Genomic DNA, 27593 nt, shown 5'->3' on the forward strand with positions numbered 1-27593 from the left:
CACATGCAGGGGAGGAATACCTATATCCAGAACTGCAGTCCCACATGCAGGGGAGGAATACCTATATCCAGAACTGCAGTCCCACATGTAGGAAAGGAGGAATACTTATATCCAGAAATGTAGTCCCACATGCAGGGGAGGAATACTTATATCCAGAAATGTAGTCCCACATGCAGGGGAGGAATACTTATATCCAGAAATGTAGTCCCACATGCAGGGGAGGAATACCTATATCCAGAACTGCAGTCCCACATGTAGGAAAGGAGGAATACTTATATCCAGAAATGTAGTCCCACATGCAGGGGAGGAATACTTATATCCAGAAATGTAGTCCCACATGCAGGGGTAGAATACTTATATCCAGAACTGGAGTCCCACATGCAGGGGAGGAATACCTATATCTAGAACTGCAGTCCCACATGCAGGGGAGGAATACTTATATCCAGAAATGTAGTCCCACATGCAGGGGAGGAATACCTATATCCAGAACTGGAGTCCCACATGCAGGGGAGGAATACCTATATCCAGAACTGCAGTCCCACATGCAGGGGAGGAATACCTATATCCAGAACTGCAGTCCCACATGTAGGAAAGGAGGAATACTTATATCCAGAAATGTAGTCCCACATGTAGGAAAGGAGGAATACTTATATCCAGAAATGTAGTCCCACATGCAGGGGTAGAATACTTATATCCAGAACTGGAGTCCCACATGCAGGGGAGGAATACCTATATCCAGAAATGTAGTCCCACATGCAGGGGAGGAATACTTATATCCAGAACTGGAGTCCCACATGCAGGGGAGGAATACCTATATCCAGAAATGTAGTCCCACATGCAGGGGAGGAATACTTATATCCAGAAATGTAGTCCCACATGCAGGGGTAGAATACTTGTATCCAGAACTGGAGTCCCACATGCAGGGGAGGAATACCTATATCCAGAAATGTAGTCCCACATGCAGGGGAGGAATACCTATATCCAGAACTGCAGTCCCACATGCAGGGGAGGAATACCTATATCCAGAACTGCAGTCCCACATGTAGGAAAGGAGGAATACTTATATCCAGAAATGTAGTCCCACATGCAGGGGAGGAATACTTATATCCAGAAATGTAGTCCCACATGCAGGGGAGGAATACTTATATCCAGAAATGTAGTCCCACATGCAGGGGTAGAATACTTATATCCAGAACTGGAGTCCCACATGCAGGGGAGGAATACCTATATCCAGAACTGGAGTCCCACATGCAGGGGAGGAATACCTATATCCAGAACTGCAGTCCCACATGTAGGAAAGGAGGAATACTTATATCCAGAGCTAGAGTCCCACAGGTAAGGGAGGAATAAATAGAGAGGTGGCCGCTCATGTGCACAACTGTTCCCATTCATTTCAGTGGAAATTGGGAAAACATCCAAGCAGTTCATACAAGGGAAGCAGGGAATATTTATGGCATGTCTATCGGCATGATGAGAATATTCCCTTTTAGGGTGTTTCCACACATTGTTTGGGGGTATACTTGGTATTTTTAAAAGAAGAAGTTTTGCAAATTCAACCCCCCTAAATCAAATCCCAGCACTAGTCATTTATTGTGAAATGTTCCCATAATGGCACACACTCTCTCACTATACAAATTATGTTTCTACATACATTTCCATAGAATGTATACTCAGAGATTCATGTATCAAATAATTAAATGCCTATAGAAACTTGTATTAGGATCATGCCATGTACCTACAGCCTAAAGAAGCATTCCCACAAAAACTTTTATTTTCTGACCTGTTAGAAAGGTACATGATGTTAACTGTATGAAAGAAATCTTCTTACCAGAGACTGTATTTATGAGTTATAACCTCCCTTCTGATCCTCAACCGTGTCATATGACCAACACTCTGACTCTCCAAGTAACACAGCATCTTATGTGTGGACAGGAAGCCAGTTTCTCTATGTATTCCTATGGGAGCCTCAATGTCAGTCTCATATAGGGCTGCAACAAGTACTCGATTAAAGAGGACCTTTCACCAGAATTAAACGTCTAAAGTAACTATACAGGCATGTAGAGCGGCGCCCAGGGACCCCCCTGCACTTACTGTTATACCTGGGCGCCACTCCGTTCTCCGGTAATTGCCTCCGGTATCTTTACAGTTAGGCTCCACCCAGGGGAACCTGCCGGCGCCTCCTTCTTCCATGCTGCAGCGCTGGCCAATCACAGCGCTCAGCTGTCTCTCAGGCTATGAGCTGAGCGCTGTGATTGGCCAGCGCTACAGCACGGGAGAATGAGCCGATGGCAGGTTCCCCTGGGTGGAGCCTAACTGTAAAGATACCGGAGGCAATTACAGGGGAACGAGCGGCGCCCAGGTATAACAGTAAGTGCAGGGGGGTCCCTGGGCGCCGCTCTACATGCCTGTATAGTTACTTTAGAAGTTTAATTCTGGTGAAAGGTCCTCTTTAAATCAAGTAATTAGACACAAAAAAATCCTTGATGTAAATTTATTGCATCAAGGATTTGTTTGCGTCACGTGACAATGGAGCAGGAGTTAAGCACGCATTTGCTATTACTTCCGCTCCTTGGTATCCCGCTGCACTCGGAATAGTCACCTTTCCAGCAGGGGCCTCCGGACACTCCACAGCACGTCCATTGTCCTGCGCTGCTCCTGACGTACGTACACCGCGACCCGACGCGCTGTGTGACGTCAGGCCCAGAGCAGTGCAGAACAATGGAGTGTCGGCGGCGCCCCTGCTGGAAAGGAGGCGCTCAGCAGTTGCTTGGTGACCCACGCTGGGGGGAGCCACCAAAGCGCTATGTGAGAGAGCCCAGTTTTGGCTGTTATATGATATGGCCCATCGCCCTGCAGGAGCGGGATGAGCACCAGCCTGACGTCCTGCACTCGACCCCCATGGGCAGAAGATGAAGCAGCAGGAGCACCAGCAGCTGGCGAAACACATCATGGACTTCAATGCAGATGATGCCCAGCAGCACCACGGTAACTGTCATGACAACTGCTCCCTGATACGAGTCCTGACAACCCCACCCCAATATGAGTCCTGACAAAAATACAGGGGGAGGCGCAAGGTTTGCCTGTATGGAGCGGGGGAGCTGATGGCACTGGGGGAGTGGAGCAGAAGGCACTTGGGGTGGGGGAGAGCTGGAGGCACTGGGGGAACGGAGCTGATGGCACAGGTGGGGGAGAGCTGATGGCACTGGGGGATGGGAGCTGAAGGCACTGGGGGAACGGAGCTGATGGCACGGAGGGGGGGGGGGCTGATGGTACTGGGGAATAGCGGAGCTGATGTCACTGGGGGGAACTGATGCACTTGGGCTAATCGCACAGGGGGTAACAAAGGGTGTTGGGGACTGTTGGCAGGGGATCTGATGAGTTTTTATAAAGGAAAACAGTCTGTAAATTTTTTCTTACTAGATTAATTGTAATAAAAAGAAAATCGGTAGAATACTCGATTATTAAAATAATTGTTTACTGCAGCCCTAGTCTCATAGGAATGTATATCGAAGATGTCCTGTCCGGTGTCATTTGAAAGGGCAGAGTGTTGGTCACATGACAGCTGAGGATTAGAAGGGAGGTTATGACTCACTGTTAAAAAAGACTACCTACCCTACAATTTACATTATGTACTTTTCTAATGGACCAGAGAATAATAAATTGTGTTGGACGGGTTCTTTAGGCCTGCCATACACATTAGGTCACTTTCCACAGTCAGAATTTTGCAGTAGCAAAAAAAAAAAAAAAGGCTCCTCTCCTACTTTTCGCTTACAAATACTGATGCAAAATACTGACCAAAATATGGACAATGTGAAATTAGCCTTAGATCTATATGAGCCACATGCACCGATTTTGATGGGACCAGTTAACCATCTTATGTGTATGGGGATCTCCCAACTCTGGGCTGTTGCTTTTTGAACATTCCCAATCTTTTGTTTTTGGCGAGATAAGGAATCAACAGAGGAGTTTGGCAGGGTATGTTCACACAGCCTCTCTTTGCCTGAGGATTTAATCCACATAGAAACGACTAGGGCTGCAGCAAACGATTATTTTAGTAATCGAGTATTCAACCGATGATTTTTACGATTAATCGAGAACTCTAATAATAAAAAAGGAATTAATAGACTTTTAAAAACTCATCAGACCCCAACACCCTTCTTCCCCCCTGTGCGATCAGCCTAAGTGCATCAGTTTCCCCCAGTGCCATCCGCTCCGTTCCCCCCCAGTGCCATCAGCTTTCCTCCACCCCAGTGCCATCAGCTCTCCCCCACCCCAGTGCCATCAGCTCCACTCCCCAAGTGCCTTCAGCTCCACTCCTCCAGTGCCATCAGCTCTCCCCCACCCCAGAGCCATCAGCTCTCCCCCACCCCAGAGCCATCAGCTCTCCTTCACCCCAGAGCCATCAGCTCTCCTTCACCCCAGAGCCATCAGCTCTCCTTCACCCCAGAGCCATCAGCTCTCCTTCACCCCAGAGCCATCAGCTCTCCTTCACCCCAGAGCCATCAGCTCCGCTCCCCCATGCGTCATAGTCTCTGCCCCCCCATGCGTCATAGTCTCTGCTCCCCCATGCGTCATAGTCTCTGCTCCCCTTGTGCCCTCCTGCCCCTCCTCCTGACACCTGGAGTGCACAGCGTCATTGGTTGCTATGACACTGTACACTCTGGGCGCCCGGCCATGGTCGTTCCCCCACACCCTCGGTGTCACCAACTTACGTTTCCAGCAGGGGCACCGCCAACACTCCATTGTTCCATGCTGCTCTGTGCCTGACGTCACGGCGTGCGTACGTCAGGTTAGTGCAGCGCAGGACCATGGACGTGCTGTAGATTGTCCGGAGGCCCCCTGCTGGGAAGGTGAGTATTCCAAGTGCATTGCAGGCAAGCGGGAGACCACGGAGCGGGAGTAATAACAAGCACTCCACTCCCGCTCCGTGGTCACGTGACACAAATGAATCCTCGATGCAAAAAATTTGCATCAAGGATTTTTTTGTGTCGAATTACTCGATTTAAACTCAATTCATGATCAGATCCACGGCATTCAAACTACAAACATGTGACTGACCCTTAAATTTTTTTACATAGATACTGGAGTAAACACAGATTTTTCCAACCTGTATTTAAAAAAGTGTGAACATACTCTAACGCATGCATATGTATTTTGGGGACGGGAGAGATAGCTGTCCGCTAATAACTATCTTGTGAATGGCCAGCCGTACAGTGTAAGATGGAGTCACATTACTAATACATAGCTGAAGAGTCTACAAAAATATGATAAATTTTATGTATGTATGTACAATAAATGTAGACTACAAACCAATATTAGTCCTGGATAATTAATCATTTTCTACTTGCAACCATTTAAATATGTTCCATTGGTTGCAGCTTGTACCGTTCTTAGCACTATGTGCATAGAAAAACCTTTTTTATCTGAAATTAAATATATTCACCTTAGGCAGCACCAACGGAGTATCCACACCAATGTTTTCAGTTTCTATGAGAGATCAAGAAGAAAAAATGGAGAACATACCAAATGTGCAGGCAATTCTTGATTTTAAAGTAGGAGGTGGTATTTAGAAACCCTCCTCATGGCCAGACCTGAAAAAGGGACAGCATACTTACATGCTCCCCTGCCGTTAAGTCCTGGGCACTTTGGTCCCCAGCCTTGGCTGCCTTGCTTGGGTCCTCCGCTTTCAACACTCGGTTTGACACTGCTACAGCCAATCACTGGCCACAGCAGTGACCTGCCTCTCTTGTGTCACATGACCAACTAACCTGGTGCAAGGTGAGTAGGTCACCGCTGCAGCAGTGTCAAGTGGATGTTGACAGCGGGGATCTCAGTGAGGCAGCTGCGGACAGGGAGTGAAAGATTGGGGACCCAGCTGCAGGAAGAAAGCAAGTATGCTTCCCTTTTGCATGTTTGACCACAAGGGGGCTTTGCCAAAACCTCCCAAAAAGGAGGCCAATCCCTTTAATATAGTGTATGGATAGGAATATGAAGCGAATTTTGTGATATACTTTATTAGGGAAAGAGATTTATTTTTAATAGAAAACAGTATAAGAGTCTCCTTAGCAACACTCGAACTGATCATGGCTAATGAGAGTCAGTCTACAGCATTCTACTGAGTACTAAAGAACACACACAGGCAGGTTTCTCAGCTTGCCTCTTTATCTCACTACTCCAGGTCCTTGCTCGCTACATGTGTCCTCTCTGCCTGTCTCCCTGCCTATCTGACTTGCTGCTAGCACTGACCACTGGCAGATCTGTAAATTTCTCTCTTCCCTGTGCTTCTGAATGCAATGAAGAGAGAGAAGAACTGGACTGCCAGTAAGTATACTATGTCCCTGTATGTCTACAGTCAGCGCTGGCAGTTCTGTTCTCTCTACTCTACATACCTGCACTCAGTAACTAACAGGTAAGAAAGGGGAGAATTAGGCTGTCAGCACTTAGCACTGACTGTAGGTACACTTACTGTCAGTGTTCCTACAAGGACTCTTTTCACGCTGTTTTGTAGTACAAATAAGCACCTTTGCCTAATATAGTATATTACAAAAATGTTTCACATCACTGTCCATACACTATATTAAAAATAAACTAAAAGGACAGGTACAAGACGGTAATGCATTAATCCGATAACTATCACTGTATCTCCAGTTTAATTCACTTCTCCATCAAGTTTCAGCACTGTATCACTAATGTCCCTACATAGATTATCTACTACAGCCAACAGGGGCACCTGCTGGTCATTTCACAATTCTACAGATAAGGCTGAGTTCACATTACATTTTTCCCATCCATTAAATGTATTTAAAAAATGGATACCACAGACTGATGCCATACAGTGGCATCTGTGCACCATAGAGTACCATTGTTTAAAAAAAATTTATACTTTTTTTTACCATTGTAAAAAACTAGATTTTTGTACTTACCGTAAAATCCGTTTCTCTTCCGTTCATTGGGGGACACAGGCTTGACCGTTGTATAGGTGCAGCCTCTAGGAGGCGACACTAAGCACAAAAGTGTGAGCTCCTCTCTCCAGCTATACCCTTCCTACAGGGACTAAGCTAAAACAGTTTGTGCAAAAGCAGTAGGAGAAGCAAAATAAAAACAGGAAAACCAAACAATGTACAAACCCAGAACGACGCAGGCCACAACGAGGCCTGTAACAAGAGAGAATGGGTGGGAGCTGTGTCCCCCAATGAACGGAAGAGAAAAAGATTTTACACTAAGTACAAAAACCTAGTTTTCTCATCCATACCATTGAGCGACACAGGCTTGACTGTCGGATGTCACAGAGCAGTCCCAGGGGTGGGCCATAAACAAAAAAGCCCTCCGGCCAATCAGAGAACCGCCGTCTGCAAAACTCTACGCCCCAGAGACGCGTCAGAAGATGCAAAGGTGTGTACTCTGTAAAATTTGGAAAAGATGTGCAAAGATGAACAGGTAGCCGCCTTGCACACCTGAAGGGCCGAAGCCCCATGATGTACTGCCCAAGAGGCCCCTACTACCAGAGCAGAATAAGCAGTAACCAGGAAGGGCAGAGCCCGGTCACTGATGTGGTACGCTTCCACAATGCCCAAACTAATCCATCAGGAAATGGAAACTTTGGACAGCCAGCCCTCGTCTCAGTTCCTCTGGAATGACGAATAGTGAATCCGTCCGTCGAAAAGAGAATGTCTGAGACAGATATTTGCGAACGGCCCGAACCTATTCCAGAGTGTGGAGCGACTGGACGGGGCAGGACAAAAATAAGATGGAAAAATAAGATGGAATTCATTGAGATGGAATGCCGACACGACCTTCGGAAGGAAGGACTGGACAGGGCGAAGGACTACTTTGTCCTGATGGAGGATAAGGAAGGGCGACCAACAGGAAAGAGCCGCTAGTTCCGACACCCTACAGATGGAAGTGACTGCCACCAAAAAGGCCACCATGTAGGACAGGAAGCGAAGGGACACCTGATACAAAGGCTCAAATGGAGAGGAGTGGAGAGTGCTGAGCACCAGATTAAGGTCCCAAGGATTCAACAGAGGACGGTAAGGGGGCGCAACGTGCGCCACCCCTGCAGAAAGGTCTGCACCACAGAAAGCAAAGCCAAGTTCCGCTGAAAAAGAATGGAAGGGGCCGAAACTTGCCCTTTGAGTGAACTGAGAGTCAGCCCCAAGTCCATGCCCGACTGCAGGAAAGAGTCACGGCAAGGAGAACCGAATGGGAGACAATTGGTGGCGTTCGCACCAACTAAAGTAGGACTTCCAGGTCCGGTTATAGATCCAGGAGGACGACTACTTCGTAGCACGAATCATGATCTGGACAACAGCACCCGAGAAACCCAGAGCCCTTAGTACAGCGGCTTCAGCAGCCATGCTGTTAAATGTAAAGACCCTAAATTCGGGTGGAAGATCGGTCCCTGCGACAAGAGGTCCTCCCAAAGGAGAAGACGCCAGGGTTTGTCGGCGAGGAGGGAAACTAGGGATGTGTGCCATACTCTGCGTGGCCACGAGAATGACGGGCAGACCTTCGGACCTGATTTTCCAGAAAAGACACGGAAGTGGAAGAGGAGGGAACATGTAAGGAAACGTGAACTGCATCTAAAGGATCACAAGGCCGTCCAACGCCCAAGCCAGAGGATCCATGGACCACGCGACAAAGTTCTCTACCTTGCAGTTGAACGGGAGGCCATGAGATCCACATCCGGCCAACCCCATCACTCGCAGATCGCGAGAAAGACCTGTGGATGCAGAGCCCATTCGCCGGGATAGAGTCTCTCTCAGCTGAGAAAAACAGGTGGGGGCGGGTGGGTGTTGTTGGGGCTAGAAAGAAGCTTGGCAAGCACATAGAGCAGGCATGTCCAAACTGCGGCCCTCCAGCTGTTGCAAAAATACAACTCCCAGCATGCCCTAATAGCTGTAAGCTATCCAGGCATGCTGGGAGTTGTAGTTTTGCAACAGCTGGAGGGCCGCAGTTTGGACATGCCTGACATAGGGCTTCCCTTCATTATCCCCCTACCCCACCGGAGAGCTTTCCACACAGCTGTTAACCCTTTTCCCGCTTGGGGGGACAAGGCTTTGTTTGGGCCGTCCACAGCAAGTAACCTGAGAAGGGGGGGGGGGGGGAGAAAAAGGGGATTTGGAGCCAGGAATACTTATCCATCTGGCGTGTTCTGCCCCCCTGGTTCCAGCCGGGTCACCACCTTCGGTGTGTGGCCCCTTGGGGAGGGCTGCTACACCGGAAAACAGAGGGGACTTGTCGTGGGCTGCCGTGGTGACCCAAAGGCTGGCAGGATGCAGAGGCTTTAGGAACCTCTGGTTCTTCTTGTCTTCTGAATACTGGAAAGGAGCAGCGGGCTTGGGGACCCCCTGGTCTCCCGTCTCCTGTGTGGGAGTGCAGGCAGCTAGGACTGTCTGTAATCCCACTAGAAGAAAAGAAAAAAAAAAAATCAGTAGACCTGCAAAGCAGGTACAGACACTAAGCTAAAACTGTTTTAGCTTTGTCTATTGTAGGAAGGGTATAGCTGAAGTGAGGAGCTCACACTTTTGTGCTTAGTGTCGCCGCCTAGTGGCAGCAGCTATACCGCGGTCAAGCCTGTGTCCCCCAATGATACGGATGAGAAAAAACATATATAGGTTTTTTTTTTTTTCAGACTCCGCAGGATACAAGAATGTAGTGTGCTGCGTTTTTGTGTCATTTTTATTTCTAACGTTTACGTCAAACGGAGGCATAAAACGTGAGATGACCGCCGTGTTTTGTGGATCCGCAAAACACGGATGCCGCCCCTTGTGCGTTCCTCAATTTGCAGACCGCACATGGCCGGCACTATCATAGAAAAGGCCTATTCTTGTGCCCAATGGCGGACAAGAATAGGACATGTTCTAACATTTTTATGCGGGGCCCACAGAATGGAACTAAGGATGCGAATAGTACAAATCTTTTGCGGCCCCATTGAAATGAATAGTACATCTTTTGCGGCCCCATTGAAATGAATGGGTCCGCACCTGTTCCGCAAAATTGCGGAACGGGTGCGGGCCCGTTCATACAGCCGTGTGAATGGGCCCTAATACTGATAAATCTAAACTATTTTCATTTCTCAGATACACCGATCAGGCATAGCATTAAATTGACATGTCATTCCATCCCAATGGCAGTATTCTTTCTGCGCTAGGACATCAGGTTACATTCAGTGGATAGCACGGACACAGGAACTGTGCTCGTGCCATCAGCAGCAGATGCCAGCAGTAATATACAGCCGTCATCCCAATGTAATGGCCGGGATAGGTGTTCTCTGAGATCCCTGGAATCCACAGGGTCCTTAGGATCCACAGGTCTGCTTTATAGTCTACCTCTCGGTTTACACTGATAGGTAATAATTCTAGTCCTGCAATAAACCAGGCCTCATTTATGTGAGCAGAAAATGAAAAAAGCTATTGCTCTTGGAAGGCAGTGAGGAAAAAATGAAAATGAAAATACCTGGGTCATTATAAAAGAAAACTGTTTTTAAATCTCTGTGATCTGTGCAAAGGTCAATGTACAAGGAAAGATACGCTGTGACAATCACCCATTGTGAATGGTGGATCCTGTGTTATCTACCGTATATTTACATGATACCTGTCATGATAATGATGAAAAGTGACACTGAAAATGTAAAATAACTGCACCAAAAATTCTTTAAAAGTATGTTTAACATAAAAACTTGATTTAAATAGGTTATTTTCATGACACATTCCCTTTGAGAAAATTTAATGCAGTTGTCTCACTTCAGCAAATGACTTTTATCATGTACAGAAAGTTAATACAAGGCAATAACTAATGTATTGTGATTTTTCATATTGCCTCCTTTGCTGGCTAGATTCCGTTTTCCATCACATTATACCCTGCTTGTATCCAAGGGTTATGAGTTGACCATCTTGCAATGCAGCAGAGGTGGTAGTGCTTGCACACTATAGGAAAAAGTGCCGAACTACGTGCCCTATCGCGGTCTCAGCCACCAGACATCCCAGAGCTTTGTCCTGGAATAAGATCAAGGTTTTGACTTGGCCTCCAACTCTCCAGACATTAACATGATGAAGCATTTGTGGGACGTGCTAGGAAACCTCTAATCTGTGGAGGCCTTACCTCATAGCTTAGAGGACCATAGGACACCTTCAGAAGCCTTGTGGAATTCTTGGACATGTTAGTGCTATTTTAGCACCACATGGGGAACATACACATTATTAGGTTTTGTTGCAACGGCTGATCGGTGTACAATGAGATATTTGATTACTGTAATTTTGGGTTAAGCCAAGATAGCAAAAAAAGAGAGATTTATACACTCCGAGGGACGTTTTACACGACAGTCTTAATCTATCTCCCATTGGTGTGATATGTGCCACAATTATTAATAATTGTGATAAATGTCCTCATTTATGTTTATAGGAAAAAAAAATCATTACCACTGACGACCTCTTTACTAATCTCTTCTGACCCCTTAAAAAAGAAAAAAGAAAGCACCAAATTAGCAAAAAAAGCAATGAATAGGGTATAATAAAGAAATGCAGCATGTACAACAGATTCATTAGATCTTAATTTGATAGCTAAGGGCTCATTTACTCATTTCAACGAATAAATTATTTGCTTTGTTTATCGCACCAACATATTCTGAGGCATCGTCACAGGGCCCACAGATGTTCTCCTGTTCGGTGTTTGACCCACTCCTGGTTTTAGCTCACAGTCATTGACAAACACTGACTGTGGGAATGCACCCTTAGGCCTCATGCACACGACTGTATGTATTTTTGCTGCCCACAAAAAAATACAGATGATGTCCGTGTGCATTGCGTATTTTGCAGAACGGAACAGCTGGCCCCTAATAGAACAGTCCTATCCTTGTCCGTAATGTGGACAATAACAGAGTAATTTCATTTTTTTTGCGGACCCATTGAAATGAATGGTTCCGCATATGGTCCGCAAAAAACAATGGAATGGACATGGAAAGAAAATACGTTTGTGTGCATGAGCCCTTAGGCCTAGTCCACACTTCAGTGATTTCCACCAGTGATTTGTAAACCAAAACCAGGAATGGAGCCTCCATCGATAAGGTAGAATGGAAACATCTGCACTCGTTCTGTGTTTTGGAACCGCACCTTGTTTTGGCTGAAAATCACTGATGGAAATCACTGAAGTATGAACTAGGCCTTATTTACATGTCAGTGATTTGCATCAGTGATTGTGAGCCACAACCAGGTATGGATCAAAAAACACAGGACAGGAGCAAATATTTCCATTATACCCAATCTCTGTGTAGGCTTCACTTCTGGTTTTGGCTCACAATCACTGATGAAAATAACTGACCAATCACTGACTGTGTGAATCAGGCCAAACGCATACAGATGTTGCCCTTTGTCATATTAAAATCCAGGACCCCCCAGTGCTCCAACACAATAGGGCCAAGCACTGAGCCAGCATGCCACTACTCAAAACTATACAGTTTAAAGGGATTGTTCACTTTCTGAACACATTTCATAAAGGCCATTCACTGAGGTGGCATTTAAGGGTCAATTCACACATCCATAGTCCGCAATACACCCGGCCGGCACCCCCATAGAACTGACTATACTTGTCCGCAATTGCAGACAAGAATAGGACATGTTTAATTTTTTTTCCGGAGCTGCGGACCGGGAGTTCGCAGCTCCATTCCTCCGCATAGAGAATGAATGAGTCCGCACCCGCTCCGGATAATTGCGGAACGGGTGCGGACACATTCTACGGACTGGTGAATGGACCATTAAACAATAAGGCCTCTTTCACATGAGCGAGTTTTCCGCGCTGGTGCAGTGCGTGACGTGAACTAATAGCACCAGCACTGAATCCTGACCCATTCATTTCAATGGGTCTGTGTACAGGATCGTTGTTTTTCACGCATCAATTCTGCGTTGCGTGAAAATCGCAGCATGTTCTATATTCTGTGTTTTTCACGCAGCCCTGGCCCCATAGAAGTGAATGGGCCTTCAGGGAAGAACGCATTGCATCTGGAAGCAAGTGCTGGTTCTCTCAGACTCTTTCCAGGAGAAAGAACTTTTCTGTTCTTTTGGTGATTTATCAAAAACTTGTATAGCAACCAAGCCAGTTTTCCTTTTCCCCAGTTTTGATAAATCTTCCCCTTTATTTTTCAGTCTACAAAGCTTTATAATGGCTTTATTTTTCATTGGGAGGTTTAAAAGGTTGTCAGGAATTAAGTTTTCCATAAGTGGCCATGTTACAAGAGTTCTAATCCCTTTAGGTACAGGGCCCATTTTATTTTTTCCTCCCCACGTTCCGATAGCCATAACTTTTTAAGATTTCTGTTCCTATAGCCATATGAGGGCTTATTTTTTTTGCAGGATACATTGTGTTTTTTAAGGGCACCATTTTATTTACCATGTCTGTTATTGGAAAATGAGGAAAAAATTCTTTATGGGGTTAAATTGAAAAAACAAAAAAACAAAAACACAATTCCAACAAGGTTCTCGGAAAAATGACGATGTCCTTATTCTGCGGCTCAATAGGAATATGGTGATACCAAACTTAGTAATAAATGTGATAAAACAATGACAGCCTTAACTTTTTTATATTTCTATCCACAGAACTGTACAAGGGCTTGTTTTTTTACAGGACGGACTGTAGTTTTCATTGGTACTATATTTGTGGTACATACAACATTTTGATCACTGGTATTCAACTTTTGAGGGGGAAAAGGGGGACTAAAAACTGGTGAATCAAACACGGTAGCATTCACCCTAATTGCCTCCAAGATAGCCCCTTCTGGCCGTTATGTAATATTAGTATGCTCCATTAATAATATAGTGTACACTCTTGTCAATCTATATGCCCCTAATTCACACCAGCTAGCGTTTTTACATAAAGTCATGCGACAGGTTAACTCACTTAAGCAAGGTAAATTGATTCTTTGTGGAGACTTTAATTCGGTCCTACAAACTGCCCTCGACTCTTCCTCTCCCTCCCGTAGAACAGATATGGGTATAGCCTCCTTGTTACAGTCGGAGGGATTGAATGACGTATGGAGAGCCCAACATAGCCTGGAGAGGGATTATACCTTTTTCTCTGTCCCGCATCTCTCTTATTCTAGAATAGACCTTTTCATGGTTGACCATACCTCCCTACTCCACACCCTCTCCTCAGAGATAGGCCTGATAAAGTGGTCTGACCATGCTCCCATCACTATCACTCTTGATGAACAATATCAATCTCATAGGGCCCCAGTGTGGAGAAACAACACTTTTCTCTTTAACAACCCTAAACACATCGAGGAACTGTCTGCCCACCTCCGCGAATTCTTTCAGTTCAACGTTGGCTCTGTCTGGAGTAATTTTGTATTATGGCAGGCTCATAAAGCCTTTGTGAGAGGTTCCCTGATTAAATTGAACATCAATTTAAAGAAGCACAGAGAGAGGGAGATAGCGTTGACCTTGAAAGAGATAACGGATCTGGAGACTATTAATAAGTCCTCCCCCACGTTACAAGGCTCTAATTCCCTCCGTGTGGCGCGAAATAAACCGAGTGCTCTACTGTTACAAAACTACCATAAATCTCTCCTTAGAATGAAATCAAAGTTCTACGCCCAGGGAAATAAAGCGGGCCGTCTCTTGGCCCAGCAGCTTAAAAAGCAACAATCCAAATCCAGAATCCCATACTTACTTCACCCGGTTACGAAGGCGAAGTTGATAGACCCGAGAGACATCGCTGATCAATTCAAATTATATTATCAGACCCTGTACAATTTAAAAGACCATACCCCACTACCGCAGGACTACCCGACACTGGTGACAGACTTTTTATCCAAAGCGTCTTTACCCACTCTAACCGAATCGCAACTTCAGTCCCTTAATACCCCTATTTCCTCCCAGGAATTGACCAAAGTAGTCTTATCATTACCGTTGGGTAAATCCCCAGGCCCTGATGGTCTATCGAATGAATATTACCGTCATTTTCTACCCGACCTCCTTCCCCACCTACTAAGCCTTTTTAATCGAGTGATGGAGGGCGACCCCTTCCCTTCTGATATGCTTGAGGCACTAGTGGTCACAATACCCAAGCCTGGCAAACCTCCTGATGTACCCCAAAATTTCAGGCCGATCTCCCTGTTAAATTCTGATATAAAACTTTTTGCCAAGCTCATTGCAAGCAGGCTCTCTCCCTTGATCCCTTCCCTGATCCACTCAGACCAGACCGGCTTTGTGGCAGGAAGACAGGCTTCCGACAATACCAGACGCATTGTAGACCTGGTTAATTTTGCAGAGGTTCATTCCCTCCCCATGCTTGCAGTGACATTGGACGCCGAAAAAGCGTTTGATCGCTTACACTGGGATTACGCTTTTTCCACTCTCCGATGGATGGGGTTCTCGGGACAGATTATTCATGCCATTACTAGTCTTTACTCACACCCCTCGGCGAGAGTGTGGATTGATGGAATCCTATCGGACCCTTTCATAATAACTAACGGATCGAGACAGGGTTGCCCGTTGTCCCCGCTTCTATTTATTCTTGCGTTGGAGCCGCTGGCACAACATATCACAACCTTGCCCACTATATCTGGGATTGTAGTTGGCGATAGATCTCACACCATTACACTATACGCTGACGACATCATACTCACCTTGACGAATCCCGTACAATCCCTTACAGCCACACTTGATGTAATCTCCCATTATGGGTCCCTCTCATATTATAAGATTAACAGTTCAAAATCACAGGCCCTTCCCATCAACATTTTGCCCTCGGATTTAGCCACTCTGAAGGCTTCTCACGACCTTGACTGGCAGTGTTCAGAGGTTTCCTATTTAGGAATCAAGATCACCTCGCCCTGTTCTCTATTGTACACACAGAACTATGTCCCCCTTCTTACCACCCTGTCTACTGACTTTGCGAGCTTCTCTATGCAGACGGTCTCTTGGGTGGGTAGGATTGCATTGTTCCAGATGATGACCTTGCCGAAGTTGATTTATATCTTTCGGGCCCTTCCAATCCCGATCCCAGCTGCATTTTTTCAGAAAGCTCAGGCACTGCTAGGCAAGTACATATGGGGAAACTCTAAGCCTAGAGTGGCTCGTGAACTCCTAACCAAAAGGAGGCGTGCTGGTGGAGCAGGTCTCCCTAACATTAAAGATTATTTTATAGCAATTGGCCTTTCCTTTGCTAGGGAATGGTGGGCGTCCAAAAACGAAAAAGCGTGGCAGCAGATTGAAACCCATGCGCTGCAGCATATTCCGGTTAGAGACTACTTAATTCACCAGTTGTGGAGTCCTGCTTCCCCCGCACATTCTCTTCTCACAATATCGCATGTTGCTGCCCTGTGGACCACCATCCATAACACATCGAAAGACGCATCATCCCAGATATTTAAAATCGCTTCCACACGGGCTATCGAGTTGTCCATACCCGACATTAACTTAGCGCCATGGCGAGATAGAGGGATTGTCACTATTTCCCAATTGATGGCAGACCACTCCATTCTCCCTTTTGCTACCATTCAAAGTACTTTTGCTTTACCTCACTCTGAATTCTATACATATTTAAGATTACGTCACTTTCTTTCAAAAACCCTTCAATCCCCTCCGCAGGTCAACTCATCTGTAATGCGATTGTTTCAGTTTCCCTCTCTGTTCAGGAAACACTCCACGAGAAACCTATATGATATACTGGGGGATAAAGCTACTTTTGTTAAATCCCCTCCCGTCCATAGATGGGAAAGGGAACTAAATAGGACCTTTCCTGATGACTCTTGGAATGCTGCCATTGGATTTATTACATCAAATTTCAAGTGTGTCACTCACTATGAGGCAGGTCTAAAAACCATCCTCCATTGGTACTTTATCCCCCAGAGACTTCATATAATTTACCCTTCTACATCGCCATATTGTTGGAGGAACTGTGGAGGAGGCGGATCCTTACTTCATATCCTCTGGTCCTGCCCTATCCTCACTGAATACTGGAAGACAGTCTTCCATTTGGTTTCCACTCTAGCGGGGCAAAAAATAGACCCCTCCCCAGAGTTAGCCTTGTTGTTCATTGGTATTAATGAAATATCTCTCCCGAATAGACACATTACTGGCCATATACTGCTCAGCGCCAAATTGGTCATTACCAGACACTGGAAAAACCAGGCCCCTCCTTCGATTTCCAAAGTTATACAAGAGATTAATCAGACTTGCAGGTATGAATACTCTTTACCCTCATCAATTATTCCCATTAAATTGAGGCAGGCGACTTGGTGTGGGTGGACTCATAGCACTTTTTACTCCCCTTGAGGGAGAAACCCCGGATATCGGTAGAAGCAACGGAGATACAACGGTAGTACTTCTTAGCCCCCTCCCTCTGTGTCCTCCTTTCCCTCTCTCCATTATCCCCCTTTTCTTAGATGTTACTTTACCCTATGTTGCTCTGTGGTTACCCACAGTTCTTGGTTATGTCTTAAATTGTTTGCTAGTCACTAAACAGTGATTACATGGTTCACTCTTATTTGTGCTCGTGTTCTCTCTGATTTATATGATTGCAATGCCCAAGATGCGGAGTATGGATTGCACCTGTAGGTGCTTTAGTGCTACACCTGCATTATTGTCGACACATGCGGTTACTGTGTCTAATCTGCTTGATAAACCTCTGCCATATGTTATTGTTCAATGGTGGCTGCGACCACAGCTGTACTGTCTTTGTTCATGTACTCATCTGTTTAGTGTGGCGGTGTCCATGCTCGATTGCTCCTTTGTCTTTATTTGATAAAATAAAAAACTATTGAAACTAAAAACTGGTGAATCACGCGTTTAATTTTTTTTCCATTACCGTGCTCACAACTTTGTTTTGGATGCAGCTACATTTCGGATGAAGCGATACCTAATATGTAATTTTTTTTATTTATTGTTTATATATATTTTTCTGTCAAATTAGGAAAGGGGGCGATTTAAAGGCGATGTCCGATGACCTATCCTCAATATTAGATCGTATGAGGAGACGGCGCACACAGTCTCCTCTTTCTGTTCCTGAGGATAGGTCATCAATAGTAAAAGCCCGGACAACGACTTCCAGGGGCGGGACATCCAGCATGGGCGTATTTTGGCAGCACTCTCCCCGCCAGCCATAGAATCTGAGTCCATCGGTGTTTCACAGAGCACCAGACGCAGTACCAAAGTGGGAACAAGCCTCCTGTGACCGCACAGCTCGGAGGGCGACAAACTATATTGCCCCGGAGTCCGCGGCTGAGAGCCGCAAGACATCTAAACAGGCCGCCAGTCCTCCCTGACGCCGGGCATTTTCAATTTCGGCCGCCGGGTTCGGCTGCAGAGCCAGAGCCCGCATCAAAACACTAAGTGGGTGAGGGGAAACAGCTGGCCCCCCTGCACTCAGAGGACCCCTACCAAAGCACCGCTGAGTACCTGGTGCGTCCCGACCAGCCAGGCGCGAGCACACACAGCCGCTGCGTCGAGAAGGGAGGATTCGGAGTTGCGCTTCTGAAAGTGAGGTGGCTGGCGCAGTGCCCAACAAAAGGGGTTCGACACCCCTCGGGCTCTGACCCCTATTAGCTGGGAGAGCGGCTATTCAGAGACCTGGCACCGCAGCTAAGATTGGGACAAAAACTCCCACCACAGCGGCCACGAGCTTTCCCACAATTAAAGATAAAGGGGACGATTCATCTGCAGACCCACCACTAACTGGAACAGGCCCCCCACAATACCACTTAGTGGCAAAGAAATAACAGCCATTTTGTGGAGACGCCAATCTGCGACAGTTAACTTGTTAAACAGGACTGCAAAAAATACTGAACCTATCTTGCTGAACCCGTCCTGCAAACACATGCTGTAGATGCCCTAGAAGGGGTGAGGTTCGGCTTCCCAATGTAACTGTCATGGTCTTACCTTCTCACTGTTCTCCTTCGTTTGACATGTGCTGGCGGCCATCTTGGTTTCTGGGTTTCTTGTAGCCTCCCACCCTGCGGCTCCTCCTTCCCACTGGGAGGAGCTGGATGCCTAGCTCATATATATAGAAGGTCTGTGGCTTCAGTTCCTTGCTTGGTCCTCCTGTGTGCACATGCTTCAAAGACTGCTGCTGCTTCCGGTTCCTGATCCTGGCCTCGTCTGACTACCCCGTTGGTTCCCGATCCTGGCTTCGTCTGACTACCCCGTTGGTTCCTGATCCTGGCTACGTCTGACTACCCTCCTGGTTCCTGACCTCCGTCTACGCAAGACCCTGCTTCAGTTTAGCCATCCGTTTGGACTTTAGCTACGGCTTGATTTTCAATAAAGCCTTCTTATTCCACCTATCTCTGTTGTACGTCTGGTTCATGGTTCCATGACATTAGGACCAAGCCATGAATTCTGACGGTACAGGGCCATCCTCGCTACCTACGCTGGTTGCCAGACTTGATCAGCAGGATCACCTGTTGGGTCGGTTCGCTGTGGCGTTACAAACCCTGCTTGAACGCACGGCTCATTTAGCTTCCGTTGCCGATGGGTCGGTTGTCGCTCCTGGGCCCGCTCCTACTGCCGCTCCGGTTGTTGCGCCAGAGTCTACCCCGACACCTGTTGCTGCACCTGCGGTGTTTCGGGGTATGACCGGTTCTGCCCCCCTTCCACAGCGCTTTGGGGGAGAGCCAACTCAGTGCCGAGGTTTCCTTAACCAGGTGGCCATTTATTTCGAGTTGCTGCCACATGCCTTTCCTACTGAGAGATCAAAGGTGGGCTTCTTGATCTCGCTGCTCTCGGACAAGGCCTTGGCCTGGGCCAGCCCTTTATGGGAGAACAACAATCCGGTGGTTGCCGAGTTTTCCGGTTTTGTTGCTTCTCTTCGGAAGGTATTCGATGTGCCGGCTCGTGCTGCCTCTGCTGCGAAGCTCCTTATGTCCATCAGACAGGGTTCACGATCCGTAGCTGAATACGCCATTGAGTTTCGTACCCTGGCAGCAGAGGTGGGCTGGAATAATGAGGCTCTGGTCGCTGCTTTCTCTCATGGTCTCTCGGATGCCTTGAAGGATGAGATTGCAGCCAAGGACCTACCAGTGGAGCTCGAGTCCCTTATTTCTTTCCTGATTTTGATTGACACCAGACTCAGGGAGAGACCTTCCTTTAAGGAGAGCCTGCGGAGGCCTTCTAACAGATTGGCGCCTACGTTTGCTGTCCCACCCGTGCCTCCCTCTCCTCCCACGCCTCCTGGGGATGACTGGTCTGGGGGTCAACCCATGCAGCTGGGGGTTGCTCGCCTGTCCGAGGGGGAGAGGGTACTCCGGAGACGCGAGGGCCGATGCATGTACTGTGGTCTCGGTGGGCATTTTCGGTTGGCATGCCCGAACCGTCCGGGAAACGCTCGCACCTGAGATCCTGTCGGGGGCAGATCTTGGGTGGAGTCTCCTCGTCCCCGGTTTCCCGTGTTGACAAACCACTGATTACTGTTGTCCTCTCCTGGGTCGGGGGCTCGGTGACGACCCAGGCGTTGGTGGACTCTGGTGCTGGTGGCTTGTTCATTGATAGTGTGTTCGCCGCCGCCAATTCCATTCCTCTGCAGCCTCGAGGTTCCCCACTGGCTCTTGAGGCGATAGACGGCAGACCCCTTCTGCCGCCACACGTGACTCAGGAGACCCTTCCAGTGGGGATGGCCATTGGTGCCGTTCACAGAGAGTCGGTCTGTCTCCAGGTTATTTCGTCTCCACACTACTCGGTGGTCTTGGGGTACCCCTGGCTCCAGAAGCATAATCCGACTTTCGATTGGAGATCGGCCGAGATCCTCTCGTGGTCACCGCAGTGTGGGGCTAGTTGCATCCATGGGCCTGTCAAGTTGCTGTGTACTTCCTCGGACTCTCTGTTGCCTCCTGAATACGAGGAGTACCGGGATGTATTCGATAAGGTGCGTGCGGTTGCCCTACCTCCGCACCGCCCATACGATTGTGCCATAGAGTTACAATCTGGTGCCGTTCCTCCTCGTGGCAAAGTCTATCCACTGTCGGTAGCGGAGAATGTGGCCATGGAGGAGTACGTGAGGGAGGCGCTTTCACGCGGACACATTCGCAAATCCTCGTCCCCGGCAGGGGCTGGATTTTTCTTTGTGAAAAAGAAGGGCGGTGAGTTGAGGCCTTGCATCGACTACAGGGGTCTCAATCGCATCACGATCAAGAACGCTTACCCGATACCCTTGATTTCCGAGCTGTTCGATCGCCTCAAAGGGGCCACGGTCTTTACCAAACTCGACCTGAGGGCGGCATATAACCTGGTAAGGATCAAGGCGGGCGATGAGTGGAAGACCGCGTTTAACACCAGGACCGGTCATTATGAATCCTTGGTTATGCCCTTTGGGTTGTGCAATGCGCCCGCAGTCTTCCAGGAATTCATCAACGATGTTTTCCGTGACCTGTTGCAGCAGTGTGTGGTGGTCTATTTGGATGACATCTTGGTATATTCTGCATCCATGGAGGCCCACATTCTGGATGTCAGACGAGTGTTGCAACGCTTACGAGAGAACAAGCTGTTCGGTAAGCTTGAGAAATGCGAATTTCACCGATCCCAGGTAACCTTCTTAGGTTACATCATTTCCGCTGAGGGGTTCTCCATGGATCCTGAGAAGGTTTCGGCTGTCTTACAGTGGCCCCAGCCCAGTGGGCTTCGTGCCCTGCAGCGCTTTTTGGGCTTCGCCAATTATTATCGGAAGTTCATCAGGGACTTTTCCATGCTAGCCAAGCCTCTCACGGATCTGACCAGGAAGGGCAGTAATCCTCAGGTCTGGCCGCTCGAGGCCATCCGAGCTTTTGAGGCTCTAAAGTCCGCCTTTGTGTCGGCTCCGATTCTGTCGCATCCCAACCCTGGGTTGCCTTTTGTCCTCGAGGTGGACGCGTCTGAGACGGGAGTAGGCGCCCTCCTGTCTCAGCGTAGAACACCAGAGGGTCCTCTGCTTCCTTGTGGGTTTTACTCCCGGAAACTGTCTTCCGCGGAGTGCAACTATCAGATTGGTGACAGGGAGTTATTGGCCATCGTGCAGGCCCTTAAAGAATGGAGGCACTTGCTCGAGGGCTCGGTGGTTCCGGTTCTCATCCTGACGGACCACAAGAATCTGACCTACCTCTCTGAGGCCAAGAGATTGACACCACATCAGGCCAGATGGGCTCTGTTCTTGTCACGTTTTAATTACGTGGTCTCCTACCTACCCGGCTCCAAGAACATCAGAGCGGATGCCTTATCACGGCAGTACTCCGAGCTGTCCGGGGAGGAGTCGATTCCGACTACGGTCATACCCCCGAATCAGATCCTGGCTGCTATTCGCACCAGCCTGACCTCTCCTCTGGGTGAGCAGATTTTGGCGGCTCAATCTGGTGCTCCCTCTGGGAGACCCAACGGCAGATGTTTTGTGCCTGAGGAGTTGCGCACTCGGTTGTTGCGAACCTACCATAACTCCAAGGCCGCGGGGCACCCTGGAAAGAATCAGCTGTCCTGGGCGGTTTCACGTCTGTTCTGGTGGCCTTCTCTACGTTCCGACATCGCCGCATATGTAGCGGCATGCTCCGTTTGTGCCCAGAGTAAGTCCCCTCGGCACCTTCCGTTGGGCCTTTTGCAACCCATAGCCACCGGGGAGCGTCCATGGTCACACCTGGGGATGGATTTCATTGTGGACCTTCCTGCATCCCGAGGCCATACGGTCATTCTCATGATTGTGGATCGGTTTTCCAAAATGTGCCACTGTGTTCCTCTCAAGAAGTTACCCTCTGCACAAGAGTTGGCCTCGATTTTTGCCAGGGAGGTCTTCCGGTTGCACGGTTTGCCCAAGGAGATTGTGTCGGATCGGGGGAGTCAGTTTGTGTCCAGGTTCTGGCGCGCCTTTTGCTCCCAGTTGGGGATTCATCTCTCTTTCTCCTCGGCCTACCACCCTCAGTCCAATGGGGCCGCAGAACGATCCAATCAGGCCTTGGAGCAATTCCTTCGTTGCTATGTCTCCGATCACCAAGACAATTGGGTTGACCTCCTGCCTTGGGCTGAGTTTGCCAGGAACACGGCGGTGAACTCTTCCTCTGGGACGTCTCCCTTCATGGCCAATTATGGGTTCCAACCTGCCGTGTTACCGGAGGTATTCTCTCCCCAGGATACTCCGGCTGTGGAGGATCACCTTTCCGTCCTACGTACTTCTTGGGTACAGATCCAGAGGTCCCTTGAGGTCTCTGCGCAACGCCAGAGACTCCAGGCTAATCGCAGACGAGCGCCCGCTCCTTCCTACCAGGTCGGAGACCGTGTATGGTTGTCCACCCGCAACCTCAACCTTCGAGTGCCCACTCCCAAGCTGGCGCCTCGCTTTGTTGGTCCCTTCCGAGTGCTTCGCAGGGTAAACCCGGTAGCCTATGCCCTTGCGCTTCCTCCTGGCATGCGGATCTCCAACGTGTTTCATGTCTCCCTGTTGAAGCCATTGGTGTGTAATCGTTTCACTTCCTCGGTTCCTCGGCCCCGTCCGGTCCAAGTGGGCAATCGTGAGGAATATGAGGTGAGCAATATCCTGGACTCACGCCTGGTCCGCGGTCGGTTGCAGTTTTTGGTCCATTGGCGTGGTTATGGTCCAGAGGAGCGTTCCTGGGTTCCCTCCACAGATGTCCATGCTCCTGCGTTGCTCCGAGCCTTCCACGCACGCTTCCCTCTGAAACCGTTCCTTACTCCGCGGAGGAGGGGCCCTTGAGGGGGAGGTACTGTCATGGTCTTACCTTCTCACTGTTCTCCTTCGTTTGACATGTGCTGGCGGCCATCTTGGTTTCTGGGTTTCTTGTAGCCTCCCACCCTGCGGCTCCTCCTTCCCACTGGGAGGAGCTGGATGCCTAGCTCATATATATAGAAGGTCTGTGGCTTCAGTTCCTTGCTTGGTCCTCCTGTGTGCACATGCTTCAAAGACTGCTGCTGCTTCCGGTTCCTGATCCTGGCCTCGTCTGACTACCCCGTTGGTTCCCGATCCTGGCTTCGTCTGACTACCCCGTTGGTTCCTGATCCTGGCTACGTCTGACTACCCTCCTGGTTCCTGACCTCCGTCTACGCAAGACCCTGCTTCAGTTTAGCCATCCGTTTGGACTTTAGCTACGGCTTGATTTTCAATAAAGCCTTCTTATTCCACCTATCTCTGTTGTACGTCTGGTTCATGGTTCCATGACAGTAACCAACTGACTCTGTTACCCCCCCACCCCTCGATCAATTGCTTTAACCCTCTTGGATCTGGGCACAGGAATGAACAAATTCCTTATGGGACCCCAACCGCAAAGACAGCAGCGCAAAACGCAACCAGCCCAAACAGCATCTAAATCTTAACCACCTAAAGTTCTCAACAAAGCTGCAATGAGGAACAAACATACATCCTTAACGATCCGGGCAGACGAGGCAGTTACGGAATCACCGCTCTCGCCACCTGAAATGTTATCGGACTATTACGCCTCCAAATCTCTCGTTTCCACATAGCCTGGCGCTTGAGTCGCTTCCAGATAATACACAAGCCATGGCAGTGGCACAGCAGGTGTCCCGCTTGCTGCTACTACTTTTTGACAAAAGGTTCGATATCTTGCATGCCTCCATTAACTCTGTGATGGCTCAGATCACCACCAATGCACAAAAAAAATCACAGGCCTAGAAAATAGAATGGTTGCAGGGGAAGCAAGAATGGAGACGGTACTGGCCTCAATACGGCAACGGGAAGCCAAGGAGACACTGCTCAGAGAAAAACTGGAAGATCTGGAAAACAGAGATAGGAGAAACAACCTATGATTTGTAGGAATCCCGGAGTAAGTGACTGGGGAGGCCCTGACAGCTTTCCTGGCGATCAAAATCCAACACGCCCTAAATCTCGAATTGTCAGCGGACCGCCCCAGACCTGCTATTGCCAAATATGTTCACTGGGCCACAAAGGAGAAAATTCTACGAGCATATTGCAACCAACGACAACTGGTGGTATGTACCTTTTCCAGGACTTTTCTGCAATGGTGACGCAGAAACGCAAGGCATTTGTAAGCATTTGCAACTTCCTTCATGATCGCAAAATACGTTTCCAACTCCTGTGTCGAGCAAAGCTGCGAGTGCAACATGAAGGCTGTAGTCACCTCTTTGATGACCCAGCGGACGCTAGAATATTCTTCGGCCAGCAGGACGTGGAATGACCTTGAGTTAGAATTTGGGGGAGCGAACTCCCAACCTCAAGTTGCTTTCTTGCCTTTTACTCCTTGAAGTTCACTTGAATGTCTCATTAAGGGATGTCATTTGACATCTACTGATGTTTAACCTTGTTTATTACAAGTTATGCTTTATGTTTCAGGTTGATAACTGTGATGCTCGGGATCTGGGACCCCCTCCTCCATTGTGTGGGACCACTCTTACTCGCTCGCTGGGACGGGTTGGAGAGGACTTCTGTGTGAATGTCCTGTCTGATGACTACGGAGTACCCCCTTGGCCAGATGAGTACCACACCTGATAACACTATGCCCACCTATAACACCTCATCACATCTCAAACTACTCACTTGGAATGTTGCAGGATTAAATACTCCAACAAAATAGCGACTCACCTCCAACGATTTAAGCCAGACATGTTTCTCCAAGAAGCACATTGGAAAGTGTCCTCCCCGCCTGCCTTAAACCCCTCTTGGCTTACTGAGTGCTTGACGGCCTTGCACACTTCTAAATCTAGGGGAGTGGCGATACTGTTCAGACAAGGTCTGAAATACGAGATACAGGACTCTTTAGTGATCCGGTGGCAAGCGACCTCCTTTTAGATGTCCTAATAGAACATGTACCATACACCTTACTAAACATATATGCCCCTAACTCCCCAGACCCATTTTTACCAAAATCTTTGAGATATTTACCAATCGTGCGACACGCAAGACCATACTGGCAGGAGATTTTAATTCTACACTGGATCCACAGCTAGACAGATCCCATAATAGATCACAAAGCTCGCCGGCTTCTCGTGCCGTATTGCAGCTAATGGACAGACTGCATCTACAGTCAGGTCCATAAATATTGGGACATTGACAATTCTAACATTTTTGGCTCTATACACCACCACAATGGATTTGAAATGAAACGAACAAGATGTGCTTTAAAGGGAACCTGTCACCAGGATTTTGGGTATAGAGATGAGGACATGGGTTGCTAGATGGCTGCTAGCACATCCGCAATACCCAGTCCCCATAGCTCTGTGTGCTTTTATTGTGTAAAAAAAAAAAAAAAAAAAAAAAAGATTTTATACATAAGCAAATTAACCTGAGATGAGTCAGAGCTTGAAAATATGACTCTTCTCTGGTCACACAAGTAAGATATGACTTATGCTAATTTGCATAAAAGGCTGTAAGTACAAAAATGCATAATACTTATTGAGATCGTCTGCAAATGAAATTAAAAGTGTAATTTATATGTTTAGGGTAACACAATGAACATTTAGAAACGCTCAGTGAGGGTAGCATAGTAGAGGTGACAGGTTCCCTTTAACTGCAGACTGTCAGCTTTAATTTGAGGGTATTTACATCCAAATCAGGTGAGGGAAGGTGTAGGAATTACAACTCTTTGAATATGTGCCTCCCACTTGTTAAGGGGCCAAAAGTGATGGGGCAACTGGCTTCTCAGTTGTTCCATGGCCAGGTGTGTGTTATTCCCTCATTATCCCAATTACAATGAGCAGATAAAAGGTCCAGAGTTCATTTCAAGTGTGCTATTTGCATTTGGAATCTGTTGCTGTCAACTCTCAAATGAGATCCAAAGAGCTGTCACTATCAGTGAAGCAAGCCATCATTAGGCTGAAAAAACAAAATAAACCCATCAGAGAGACAGCAAAAACATTAGGCGTGGCCAAAACAACTGTTTGGAACATTCTTAAAAAGAAGAAACGCATCAGTGAGCTCAGCAACACCAAAATACCAGGAAGACCACGGAAAACAACTGTGGTGGATGACCGAATAATTCTTTCCCTGGTGAAGAAAACACCCTTCATAACAGTTGGCCAGATCAAGAACACTCTCCAGGAGGTAGGTGTATGTGTGTCAAAGTCAACAATCAAGAGAAGACTTCACCAGAGTGAATACAGAGGGTTCACAACAAGATGTGAACCATTGGTGAGCCTCAAAAACAGGAAGGCCAGATTAGAGTTTGCCAAACGACATCTAAAAAATCCTTAAAAGGTTCTGGAACAACATCCTACGGACAGATGAGACAAAGATCAACTTGTACCAGAGTGATGGGAAAAGAAGATTATTGAGAAGGAAAGGAACTGCTCATGATCCTAAGCATACCACCTCATCAGTGAAGCATGGTGGTGGTAGTGTCATGGCGTGAGCATGTATGGCTCCCAATGGAACTGGTTCTCTTGTCTTCATTGATGATGTGACTGCTGACAAAAGCAGCAGGATGAATTCTGAAGTGTTTCGGGCAATATTATCTGCTCATATTTAGCCAAATGCTTCAGAACTCATTGGACGGCGCTTCACAGTGCAGATGGACAATGACCCAAAGCATACTGCAAAAGGAACCAAAGAGGTTTTTTTAAGGCAAAGAAGTGAAATGTTATGCAATGGCCAAGTCAATCACCTGACCTGAATCCGATTGAGCATGCATTTCACTTGCTGAAGACAAAACTGAAGGGAAAATG

At 47.7% G+C, this 27593-nt stretch overlaps 1 protein-coding gene across 1 annotated transcript in view; it reads right to left on the minus strand.

The window, feature by feature from the left end:
* LOC122933005 overlaps nucleotides 1–27593 on the minus strand; it is a 91613-nt gene that overhangs the window by 20357 nt on the left and 43663 nt on the right. Inside the window, exons 5-6 of the mRNA XM_044287730.1 lie at nucleotides 11421–11454; nucleotides 5444–5487 (exon numbers count right to left, since the gene is read on the minus strand). Coding sequence (XP_044143665.1) covers nucleotides 5444–5487; nucleotides 11421–11454 — 78 coding nt within the window. The remainder of the gene's footprint in view (nucleotides 1–5443; nucleotides 5488–11420; nucleotides 11455–27593) is intronic.

The sequence above is a fragment of the Bufo gargarizans genome, chromosome 3 (genome assembly GCF_014858855.1).
Source record: "Bufo gargarizans isolate SCDJY-AF-19 chromosome 3, ASM1485885v1, whole genome shotgun sequence".
Lineage (NCBI taxonomy): Eukaryota > Metazoa > Chordata > Amphibia > Anura > Bufonidae > Bufo > Bufo gargarizans.